Raw genomic sequence first — 12,368 nt, 5'->3', positions numbered from 1 at the left:
TTATTCTGTTTCATTTTGCTATATTTTAATCATGTAAAGCACTTTGCATTGTCCTTGTACTGAATTGTGCTATATAAATAAATTTGCCTTGCCTTGCCTATGGAGATATTGTCTATATAAACGTCTCTGTCAGCTCTTTACGTATGCTAGACGCCTTCTATCATGGAGCGCTTAGATTCATCACAGACAGTAAAAACACTACTAATCACTGCACCTTGTACTCATTGGTTAAGCTGGCCTGCACTGCATACGCATAGACTCTGGCACTGGTATCTGTTCATTTATAAATCTGTTCTTAATATGGTGCCACCTTACTTGTCTCATTACTTTAGACCAAAAACAAACAATCGCTTTCTCCGCTCCCAGGACTATGTTTCCTTGGCAGTTCCAGCAGTTCACACAGACCTGGTTTGAACGATTCAGAGTTTTATTAAAAGGAAATTGCACTTGCTTTATTTAGTCATTTGTACATATTTTTGCTTGTACCGTGAAATTTTAAACCACGTGTTGGGACACTTCTAAATGTGTAATTGCTGTCGTAAACTGTTGTAATTGTACGTGTTTAAACAGGTCTCTCTCATAAATGAGACGCTGAGTCTCCTGTATAAATAAACGATTAATAAAAATCTGCATACACACACACTGGGCCTCAAAAGCTACAAAGCCGGAGAGAGGACAGGAAACGTGTCTCGGCTTCCTTCTTCTGCGTCCAGGTGTGGCTCAGAAAATGCCAAACACGTCCGTCCGTCTGTTTGTTTGCTGCTGTTGACGCGGGCCATCTGGAGTCGCCTTCACGCGACAGCTTGTCTCGTACGAGGTGTGACACGTTAAGCTGCGCTGCACTCTGCTCCTGGAGATGCGTGCGTGAAACGGCTGGTCCATATAAGGCGACAGAGTGTTGCACTGAGTGGAAATTATGCAAAAGAGATCATGGCAGAGAGAGGCGGAGAGACAAAACTTCCCTCACTGGTGTGGCAACAACGTGCCGTATTGTAGAGAAACAGACAAGACGCCTGAGCCGCTTTCTTTGCATTTCTGTAATAAGTAAACTTTAACAGTGATTTACTGTTACCTGACAAAAAACGGATAACCTCTACCTAACCATACCGACATCGACGCCCTAAACATTTGCCTGCCTAAAAATAACGAAACCTATTCCAGTAAGAGTTACGTTAGTTATTAGGATATTACCTAAGCTGTATGTGCAGCGTCACACCCCCTCAGAAACATGCAGTCATTTACCGACACATGGGGCCAAAAATGCACCGAAATGGATCATTTGGGATGCTCGTCTGGACTTTCATCAACTAATACCCGTCTAAAACTTCTATAATTCACCTTTTTCTGCATGTATTTCGGTCCAGTTAATGGTTGAACTCTGTACTGTGTTTTTTTTACTGCTATCTTCCATATTTATTTACTTTCACTCGGTAACATGGCTGTAGATTTCTAGACCTCTGTTGTACTCCCTTGAGTCTCACCATCATTTTGGTACCGGGACTATTCCAATAACCCCCTGTAGTCCCTGACATATATTCAGTTCCTCTTGGGTATATCATTTTCAAGCTGACTTGTTTAAAAAGAGGCCTAGGGGTTAAAGAGGCTAAGCACAGGATCACCTTTGTGTGCGCCGGTAAAAATGGGAACTAAACAGCGGACACAAACGGGGACTGAGTAGACACAAAGCAGGTCACCTGTGGGCTCATTTAAAAAAGCGTGAAGTCTGCCCGTTTATCAGCGCAGGCCTGCTGCCGCTTGTGCGTGTCAAAGAGAGACGGGCGGACACAAGAGACTGTTTGTGAAGAGGGTTACTGAGGAAGGAAGGAGGAAGGGAAGAGAAAGAGAGAGAGAGAAAGTCTAACGGCTTTGACCACAGGGTGACTGAAAAATGCGCTTTAATATAAAGGCCTCTCCTGACGGATCTGCAGAAACACACTCGCCATGATTAGTCTCGCATGTGCAGATCATCTCGTGTCACGTCAGACCAAAAGAAGAGAGAAGCTTTAACGGAGGAAGTCCTAATGTCCTTAATGTGCCTGTCTGCTGCCACCCACCACAATTATTTAAGACGCATGGTTAAAATGCTCCTAACGATTCCCGTAAACTGAAAAGAAACCGTAGCGCTTATTTATGTATCTTTTTGAAGTTGTTTTGTGGGTTTTTTTTGAGCTTTGAAATAGTAATCGATGGCTTCCTGTTTCCTGTGTTATAAATATGACAAGACGGAGAGGCCAAATTTCTCTCAGGCGCTCTTGAAAATGAAGAACTGTCTGGACTGCCATAAATGTTAGCTAATCATTAAACCGTGCATACAGGCTGTTTATGCCTGCAGTATATTCAGTGACAGTTGTGGCTTAAAGCAGCATGGGAAGGTTTTGAAGCAGGGGTGTCAACCTCCTGTCCTGGAGGTCTGATGTCCTGCGACTTTTTTTATGATCCAGCGCACTAGGGCTGGGCGATAAATCGATTTAATCGATTAATTCGAATTTACAATTCTTTAAGATTTCATTTTTGGAAAATCTGGATTTTATTTTGCCAATACACTCATTGGCTTTCCATGAAGAGAACAGCATGTGATGCTGAATATATGTTTAGGCAAATGTATTGTCAAAATATTGTTAAGTGGAAACTTTTTTTTAACCATAATACGAGGTACTTCATTCACTTATTTACTTTTTTTTTTACTTAGTTTGAAGTTCACAAGTGCAGTGAAGCCTGTTCTTAGCTCAATGTGTAATACCACTAGCAGCAAATGTTTTGTTATATTTTCATTGTTTATATTGGCACGGCTGCCATCTTGTTTTACATGTTTCACAGCTTGTTTTTAGTTGCACTTTGAATTCAGGTCAACTCCCTGACGAAATGCTTGACATAAAAGCAAGGTTTTAAAATAATTTCTTTAATTTCTTTTTAAGAAACAAAAAGGAGGGGGGGAAAAAATCGATTAATCGGATTTGGTATGATAAAATCGGAGATTTATTTTTTAATCCATATCGCCCAGCCCTACAGCGCACCTGAATCAAACGGCTGAGTTAGCTCCTCAGCAGAGTCCTGCTAATGGCCTGATTATTTCACTCAGGTGTGTTGAAACAGAGACATATATAAAAGTAGCAGGACACCAAACCTGGAGGACTGAAGTGTGACACCCCTGACTTAGAGGGTAAAGAAGCGGTGGGGTCCAGTCACTAAAAGATTATAATTGTTTCAATGACAAAGCCGCAGACGTCCGCCTGAAATCAGATTTTCAATAAAACCTTCTTAGGAGGGAAAGACTGATTTTTTTTATTTTCATTTTTCCCCCAGTAGAGGGATAGACTACCTACTATCTGGGCTCTATGTTTTATAACAACACATTACAGTTATTTGTTTATGTATCACGTCATGTTTAAAGCATAATCAAATCTCCTCCTAACACCATGCAGCGTTATCTAACACTATCATTGCTTCTATAATAAGTATTATTATTGCAGTGGTGGTGATAGTAGGGTTTTTTATTTAATTATCTGTTGATGGTGGGGTTTAATTGTTTAACTAGATCACGTTATGAGGGTGACCTGCCAAATTTTCTTAAAGAGAAAAAGGCTAAATGTGACAAACGAGAGGTGACGGGGTTACGTTTTTTTTTATGCCAGCACTCAATGTGAGCAGGATGGTAAGTGTTAAGTAAATCTCCAAATGCCACTGTTCAAGAACAGCAGCAAAGATTGCCATCTTGGTGTCATCAAGTCTCCTTGTAAACATAATTTAGGTGTAACATGTGGAGCCTGCAACCAAACATCCAAACAGGGCTGCTAGTGAGCAGTCATTTCGCTCCCCTGTGTTTAGTCTGTGCATGGAGATAAAACAGAGAAACAGACAAATAAACTGTATATACCTCCATCAGAGTCCCAGGTGACAAAGGTACAAAGGATTCAACCTTCATAAAAATGGTACCACACCCTAATTTGGATTCCTTTTTGTTGAGGTTGAGATTACAGGGTAGAAAGAAAGTCACAGTTCTCTGACAGAAACCTCTAGCAACTCAAGCCTTCAAAGCTAACAAGGTTTAACAAAGTTCTTGACTGAGAAATCTTGCATTGCTATACCACTGATCAGCTGGTTGCCGGTTTTGAGATTGACCAGAGAGTCAAACCCAGTTTATGCAAGTTTTTGTTGTGTTTCTACCGTCCGTAAACACCACAACAGCGCATGTTTTGTCTAAAAATGGGTTCCAGAGTGTGATGTTCTGAAAATAGCCTGGTCTCTGTTGTCGTGTAGACAGGAAAAAACAGAATCTGCCCTTTGGCACAGATTATGACCTGGTGGTCCCTTTTTAAGCAGGGAGTGTTTGTACGCATGCGCGTGTTGTTAAGATTAAAAAAAACACACCACCCACTAGTGGTGTGGCAGTGAAATTACACCGTTTTTAACATTTCAACTAGTGTGTGTGCAGGGAGATCGTAATTAAAATGTTGTCATGTAGATGTGTCAACAGAAGCCAAACAACAATCCCGTCTTCAGTGCATCGTTGTTGTGTAAACAGGGCCTCAACCTGACCTTGGTTTGGGATTTTATGGTTGGTCAACCCATGCTCTAAGCAGCTAATTTGGAGTTTGGATTATTTATTTATTTGTGATAAATAAATAAACACAAAGATAGATGAAGCACAAGAAGCATGAGAAACTATGTGATTTTCTTTAGTGACATATTCATTTACTGCTGGGTAATCTGAAGGCAGGCACAAAAGGTGCAGTTAACCTTAGGGACCTATAATTAGCATAAAGGTGATAAATAAAAATAAATATTTAATTGTTTATAGGTATGCTTATTACCAACACATACCATTAATGTATGAACATAACATGAATTCTAGTGTAAAATTTATTTGAATTGAAAGGTGTTTTTTAAAGTTTAATTCATTATTAAAACAAAAGAATAGCTGCAAACGGTTGTTTTCTTTTTTAAATTCAACATCGGACATAAAGTCATTTTGGTATAAGGAGGTTGCAACTTTCCTTGTGAAAAGGTAAGTTAAATGTTTGATAATGCTAACCATTACGCTAATGCTAATGCTGCTGCACCTGGCAACCAGGTGGCAAACAGTACAGTTGAAGGTTGAAACGAGAGATGGCGAGCGAGAGTATGTCACCTACAGGCTCGGAGGAGTTAAGCTTGTAGCTATCTCCTTTAAAATTAGTAAACGAGTAAAGTCTTCACATTCCTATGATTTAGATGTAGTTTTAAAACTCTCATAATAAACTTAAAGTTGGACCTCAGATCACAAAGGCGGACGTGTTGACATCCTACCAAAGTTGTCACCATTACATCAACACGGCACACAATGTTTGTTGCTCTACACTCTTGTGGAGATTATTTTCCTCTTTTTCCTTTAGCCAACTAGCTTTTAAAGATTTGATCTTTCAAATTTAAATATATTTTCTGAGTTAGGCAAAACAGTCTGGGGCTGAGTGCTCTTTAAGGCGAGGATGCTTTTAAAAGTCGTTTCATTTTGGCAAAACTGGGCAAACTTGCATAAACTGAATAAGGTCTGTTCTTTTTCAGACCTTCTAACAACATCGCAGTCCCAGCTCATTTTATGTTTTATCGTATTTTCTCATTTCAGCCAATCAGATTTAAATTGATGGTGCATTCATAGGCCTCTGCAAAGCCTAACGAGAATCTCTAACACACTTTACATATTTCAGTCTCAAAGTGCTAGAAATAGATTAAGATCTAAAAGCAGCATAATAGTGGGAAACACTGTCATAAAGAACAGCCTTTCTTGACTAATTTATTGAGTGTTTCCAGCATAACGTGACCAAAACAAGTCCAAAACATCGATTTAATTAGAACAAAACAAAACTAATGGCTCCTTTACCTTAGTGACTAGAATAAACAGCTGCCATTTACACTATAAAATCCATACATAAGCGAGACACAAAGGTAATTATTAACATAAACAGCCTCCAAGTAAACAGCTAACACACAACAAGCAGGAACTTTCTCTGTTAACCTTTAGTTTTCTTTTATTGACCCGATTTGTCAGTTTTATGGTCCAGCCAATGCGCTGTAACAGAAATCTTTGAGCATTAAAGAATCCAGCAAACACTGACAACTTATTATCAGGTAATAGAAAAAGAAAATCTGTTAAATATGAACAAGAACTACCAGCTGCTTGAGGCCAGACTGTCAGCGTCATTATCCAGCCTAGTAAAACTTTTCTAACCTAGATAACTTGCACCCAGATGGATATCCAATTATATCCTATTTTCACTGGGGGGTAAAAACCCCTTTAGAAGATTATTAAAAAGAATTAATAATTTAAAAAATCCCAAAAGGAGCATTTATACAGTGCCCTCCAAAAAATATGAACTTTTCCTCATTTTATCAGTCGTTTTTATTGGGATCTAATGTGATCAACCAAGACAAAGTATGGCACAAAGGTTCAGGAAAACAACACATATATTTTACTTGTTTTTTCACAGATAGAAATCTGAAAAGTGTTCTTGAATCAATACATTCTAAAATAAAATTTAAAAAAAAATAGTTATAATAACAACTTTTTATTGTTATTATAGTCGCCAGGCTTTCTGCGTGGCTCGGTTAAATTGGAAGGAGAATCTGAAGAGACATTTCAAGTCTTCATTGAGATTTGGCCTACATTTAGGAGTGGGCTTTGACTAGGCCGTCGACACACAAGCATATCCTTGGATTTAAACCTTTAATTTGTTGCTCTGGCTGTGCGTTAGGGTCACTGAATTGCTGGAAGGTGAACCTCTGTCCCCGTCTCGCGTCTTTTGCAGCCCCCACATGTTTTCTTTGAGCGTAGCCCTCTATTAAACTCCATCCAGCTTTCCATCAGCTCTCACCAGCCTTTAATCTGCCTGCTGAAAAGAAGCACACCCACAGCACGATGCTGCCACTGCCATGTTTCTGAGTGGGGACGGCGCATTCAAGGTGATGGGAGCTTGCATGCAAAAACGAGTTTCTATAACTTTCCTTTCACAGTGGCTTTCTTTTGTCTCACTTCCATAAAGCACAGATTTATGGAGAGCACGTCCAGTTTAGGTGAACAGCCAAGCTATGTGACGATCTCGGCACTGATGCTGGTCTGATCAGTCACTTAGCACACCTGCTCAGATCCACCCCGCCTGCAATCAGCATTCACCGCTTCCACCTGTTTCCACCACCATATAAGCAGCCTTCAGACCAGCCATCAGTGGCAGATTGTCTCAAGCCATCCCGGTAAGAACATTCCAGGAATTCTGATTCTGCCTGCCTGCCTCACCATAATATTCATTCAGATGATCTGTGGGACGCTTAAAGCAGGGTATTTTTGCTTCATGGCCTAACTTATTCACAACTTTACCCATGAGCTCTCCGGTCATGGCAAAAATAAATCTTTATGCTACAAAAGAAAGAAATAAAAAGTTCCCATGAGGCGCATAATCATATCTGACGCCCTTTCTCCTGAAATACACCTACAACAGAGTATTTATACAGACTTACATACTCTCCACCACATCAAGGTACTTACTGTAGCTAATACCACAGATGATCTGGTGCTTCCTTTCTGGGAAATATGACTTTAGCATGTGAGAAGAAGAGGAGGAGATCTGACAGTAAACAGTTTTTTAAATCCAACCATTTACATGAACGGTCGCTAACTCTCGCAGCCTCAGGCAGTGTAATTCCAGATTCACTTGATGGATTTTGCTTGAACCTTGATCCTTGTCTGCGTGGCCGATGAGCAGACAAAGCTGAAATCACCTCTGAGGGTTAGGTCGACGGCTGCAAACAGATCGCCGAAAGCCTCTGGCAGCTGCGGGCCGACAAAATACATGTCCAAGCACCTCTGCCAGCATTAAAATGCGTGCGGTAGAGGCAGGCAAGCTGATGCAGATGCAGACACGACTTCCCGCTAAATGGTGTGCAGAATGACTTTGTTCTGCTGCTCATGTATCCAGAAACGGCTTCCAGATGACAGCTCGGCAGGTTTAATAGCCGTAATTACAACAGCATCTTCAGAGACAGCCGCACACCATCGTCACTTTAGATATTTATAGTACTTTATGGAGGTTTCCTCAGCTGCTTCCTACAAGGAATTGCTTTTATTTAGAAGCATTGGAGTAAAAAAAAAAGGGGGGGGGGTTGAGTACAAAGGGTTTTCTTCCGCTTTAACATTTCTGCGGTGCTTTGTGTTGAGCTAAGACATAAAATCCCAAAAGAAAGACACAATAAAACATGACAAAATGTGGAAAAGCTCTAAGCGTACGAACCCATCTGGAAGTAAAGGTGTAAAAGTATTTTATCCATAATTATTTAGGCTGTCCACAATTATTTCTAACCAAATCTCTATTTTTTGTCTGGTTTGAAAAGGTCTGCACTTCTGTCATTTTTACTTTACAGATCTTCTGTAATAGGCACTCCAAAACGGTTCCTCTCCTCATCCGTCATGTCCAAAGAGATCGTATTAAATGGATATGTCCGAGTTTCTAATTTCCTTCACTGCATAATTTCACATTGCATGCTGAGCATTACTTGTTAATTCTCTCAGGTCTCAAGATATCGCAAAATCTTCACCATCGTGTTGCTTTTTCTTTTAAACTTTTAACGCAAAGGTGTTCAGGGGAGACCCTCGTTGCAGCTGTCAGAAATCCTGCAGACGGTGTTTGCAGCTCGACGGTTAGCATCCTGGTGCCCTGCAGCGTGCGCCACAACTTCCCGCGTCACGAAAACCCAGCAGTCTGAAACAGAAACCTGGTTGCACTCGTCCGTCAGATTTTCCAGCCGAGCACGTGGGAACCAGCCCATGCATACATGTATGTATATGTCTATGTGTGTGTGTGCGTGTCCACTGCCGGTGCTAAAGATTGCATAATTCACTTCAGCAAACCTCGAACCAGTTTCAACACTTTCAGAATAACAGAAGTTCGGCTTCCTGTTCTATTTTCTCTGCTAGCACTCGTGCTCTTTTTTTTCTTTTTTTTCATTGTATTTTCTTGATCCCGCTTCGACGTACTTCTGCTCAGACACAAAGCCGATGCCTGTCCCGCGTTCTGCTGAAAACGCACCAAAAAGACCATTGAAAGTGTATTATGGAGGCATGAATATGCATTGTGAAGCGGTGATTTCAGAACAGGAAGCATGGGGCAGAATGTTTTTGTCGACCCAGGTCATATGACCACCAGAGAGAAGGCGGACGAGGCCGGACAAAGACCCTCTCACAAGTCTCAGACGGAGCTGTTATCTAGTGGCGCTGCTCAGAGGCATAAATTGGTGCGTGGATGCCAAGGACAGGAAGAGAGGAACACAAACTGAGGTGTTATCGCAGACTTTTAACCCCGAGGCCTTGCTAGCTGTAAAAAAAAAAAAAAAAAAAAAGGTGAAGGAGAGCAGCTTAACCCTACGTCCGTGCTTGCAGCAGCTGGAGACGTTGCACGGATGGTCACGCTTTAGGTCTGCCGACTGTCAGGGTGACATGTTGCTTTATCATTCAGGTTGTGCAGCACATCCAAAAATGTAAGAAAAAAAAAAACACGTTATCCCTTCTTTCCAGGTCCTAACTAGGTTTGGACCAGTTACCAGCATCGAAGTGCACCAAGCTTTTGGCACCACTGAGTCTGCCATGAATTCATCCGTACATTACAGCTCACCATAGAGTCAAACGTGAGGCCGGAGGTCCGACAGCTGAAGCTTTGCCCGGACCGGGTCAAAAAAACAGAACTAGCATGGACCTGTTACTGATATTAAGCTGTACGGAGGTCTAAATGTCTGCGTGTGCTTCTGCCAAAGCTTTCCCACAGGTTAAAGTTGTTTTCATGAATCTTTCAACGAGATGCCAGAGAAAGGGCCGGCGCCAGCGTGGAGCGTTTGCCTGTTCCTGCACACTGCAGGTCAGCTGGCTGAAAGGAAGACCCCTGCACCTTTTCCTCGCCTGAGACGTTTTCAGCTGTTAGGAAATATGTACGGTCGCCAAAAACACAGATGACCAAGAAATGTCTATGAGTGCTACTAGTCTAGATGTGATATTAGCAGCAGCAGGAATAAGTCCTTTTTTTGTATGTTTATACCATAATTTAGAGGAAGTGGTGCATGACTTACTTATTTTTTACTGAATTTCATAGCAGCCCATGCCTTGTTCTAGCTCAGGAAATTGCATTAAACTGCAAAACGTTGCAGAAGGTGTTTTTTTTTTTTATTGTTGTTTTCCTTTTCCTCCTATGCTCGCTTGCAGCAGCTTTACTCCAAACCACCACATCATAACAAGGTCAGATCAGTGACAGCTTGCTGATTAGAAACGTGCTTATCGTGCTTTAAAAGCGGGGATGCCGTCTAAACACTTTTCAGTAAGTAGAAGTCCTGCTCGGTGTGCTGGGTTTGGTGTTTTCTTTCTGCGGGGTCGGTGCGTAATGCGCGTTTTTACGAAGCGACACCGCGTTATGTATAAAAGACGTGCGCACGAAATCTGCACCGTGAGCCGCACGCTCCCCGCTGATTTACTCGGTGCACGTATATAAAATAAATAAACCAAAACCGAGAATAAAAGTCTCACCTTCCCAAACTTTTGGTGCTGCACATAGAGCTGTCCCTCTTTGACGTGCGCGTCCATGCTCTCCGTGAAGACCAAGCTCCCTCCAAGGTAGGGAGGAAAAAAAACAAACAGAAGATTTAACCTGAACTTGCTTGAAGAGATAAATAGAAAAAAAAACTTTTTTAAAGTTGGGTTTTATTATCCCCAAATAGCGTCTCCTCCCCCGTTTTTTTTTTGTTTTTTTTTCTCACTTCTGCTCCTCAGCCGTTAAAAAAGCGGCTCTGCAGAGACGCGACAGGAGGAGGAGGCGATGCCATGGCGGAGGGAGGAGAAAGAAAGGTCCAGAGCGGTTCCGTCACAAGTTCAGTACCATCCGAGTCTGGTCGGCAACTCGTCTGACTGTTTTGTCTCTTCTCTCTCTCTCTCTCTCTCTCTCTCTCTCTCTCTCACCCCTCCTGTGAGGATGGAGCGCGGCTGTTGCGGATTACGTGAAACACAAGCGAACTACTTTCTCTTGGGCCCTTCAAAATAAAGGCATGAGCGGCCCACAACGTGATGGAGAGAAACGGTTATGACCCTGACTGACGTTCACAGGTGGGTAGAGTAGACAGAAATTGTACTCAGGTAAGAACAACACTACTTCAACATGTTTTTACTCAAGTAAAAGTAAAAAGTAGTCAGCCAAGAAATTACTCAAGAGTAAAAAAGTATTCAGTAAGAAGGCTACTGAGTGGTACTGAGTAATTAAACATAACAGCTGATTTTTTTATTATGTAGTCAGATAGGGTTATTTTAAAGACATAAATGAAAATATAACTTTATTGCAAAATAACAAATTCAGGCAGACAAACTTTTCTAAATATTTTTTTAAGATTAGACTTGTGAGCAATACTTACAGCAGTTAATATACAGTATGTCAGAACAGTGCAAAGTACCTCTAATGACAAGATCTATGGTTTATTGTACGTTCATTTGACCTCCAAATGAGCTCAGTGAGCTCAGCAGATAGAAAATAACAATAAAACAACAAAGCTTGTGTACAAATAAGAATTTTTTTCTTTAACATAAACTCTAGGTTTTTGTCTCTCTGGTGCATTTTTGGTTAAAACCAGTCAGTTCTTTGTCCATGAAGTTACTCACAGCAGGTAGAGTAACCAGAGGTTTTACTCTGGTAAGAGTAGCGATACTTAGTAAAAGCACAGTGTAGTAAAATTACTGCTAAAAGTATATTTTGTTCAAAAAGTTACCCAAGTAAATGTAACTGAGTAAAAGTAACAAGTTACTACCCATCTCTGCTGTGTATATATATATATATATATATATATATATATATATATATATATATATATATATATATATATATATATATATATATATATATAACTTGGCCCATACCAGATGCTTAATAGCAAATCTATAGCTGCCATTAACTTTGTATTCTCCTTATAGAAAGGACCACTGGCTCAGTGCATCACTGTTTAGCTATGTATACAATAGGGTGGAGCGATCGCTGCTCTTTGTTTGTCCTTTGCATAGGTACCCCTGGCTCAGTGCTTCTGTGTTTATCTATTCTTTCCAGATGGATCCATTGACAGAACTATGAAAGTCACTAACTCAGTGCACGCTTTGTTTTTCTTCACCGCAGGAAGGAGCCACCCCAGTGCTTTCGTGCTCAGTCAGCATGCCCTTCCTGTCTCCTCAGCCCACACCCACTCGCCACAGCTGAGTTGGGTTTTTGACGCAGGTTTCTTCCCTGTAAAACGGAACGGTTCCTCTCCACTGTCGCCAAAGGCTTTCCTCAGGCTGACAGTTCGCTGCAGAACAAATGGCTCCATGCATTTGGCAAGACCCCCAG

The 12,368-nt window shown here is 41.2% G+C and overlaps 1 protein-coding gene and 1 long non-coding RNA gene across 3 annotated transcripts in view; one reads left to right on the top strand and one right to left on the bottom strand.

Moving 5' to 3' along the window:
* Positions 1 to 10,902, bottom strand: part of dok1b (docking protein 1b) — a 30,555-nt gene extending 19,653 nt beyond the window's left edge. For both annotated transcript variants that reach the window (XR_004932553.1, XM_012862489.3), the window contains exon 1: positions 10,535 to 10,902. Coding sequence is in view for 1 of the 2 variants with exons in the window: in XM_012862489.3 (XP_012717943.2) it covers positions 10,535 to 10,591 (57 nt within the window). In the remaining variant the exon portion in view is untranslated. The remainder of the gene's footprint in view (positions 1 to 10,534) is intronic.
* Positions 10,903 to 11,020: 118 nt separating this feature from the next.
* LOC118565728 lies at positions 11,021 to 12,368 on the top strand. Its single transcript, XR_004932554.1, has 2 exons — positions 11,021 to 11,107; positions 12,159 to 12,368. It is a non-coding gene; the product is annotated as an uncharacterized LOC118565728 (long non-coding RNA).

Source organism: Fundulus heteroclitus, chromosome 14, assembly GCF_011125445.2.
Source record: "Fundulus heteroclitus isolate FHET01 chromosome 14, MU-UCD_Fhet_4.1, whole genome shotgun sequence".
Classification (NCBI taxonomy): domain Eukaryota; kingdom Metazoa; phylum Chordata; class Actinopteri; order Cyprinodontiformes; family Fundulidae; genus Fundulus; species Fundulus heteroclitus.
The sequence above is the reverse complement of the archived record's forward strand: the minus strand, read 5'-3'. Positions and strand labels throughout refer to the sequence as shown.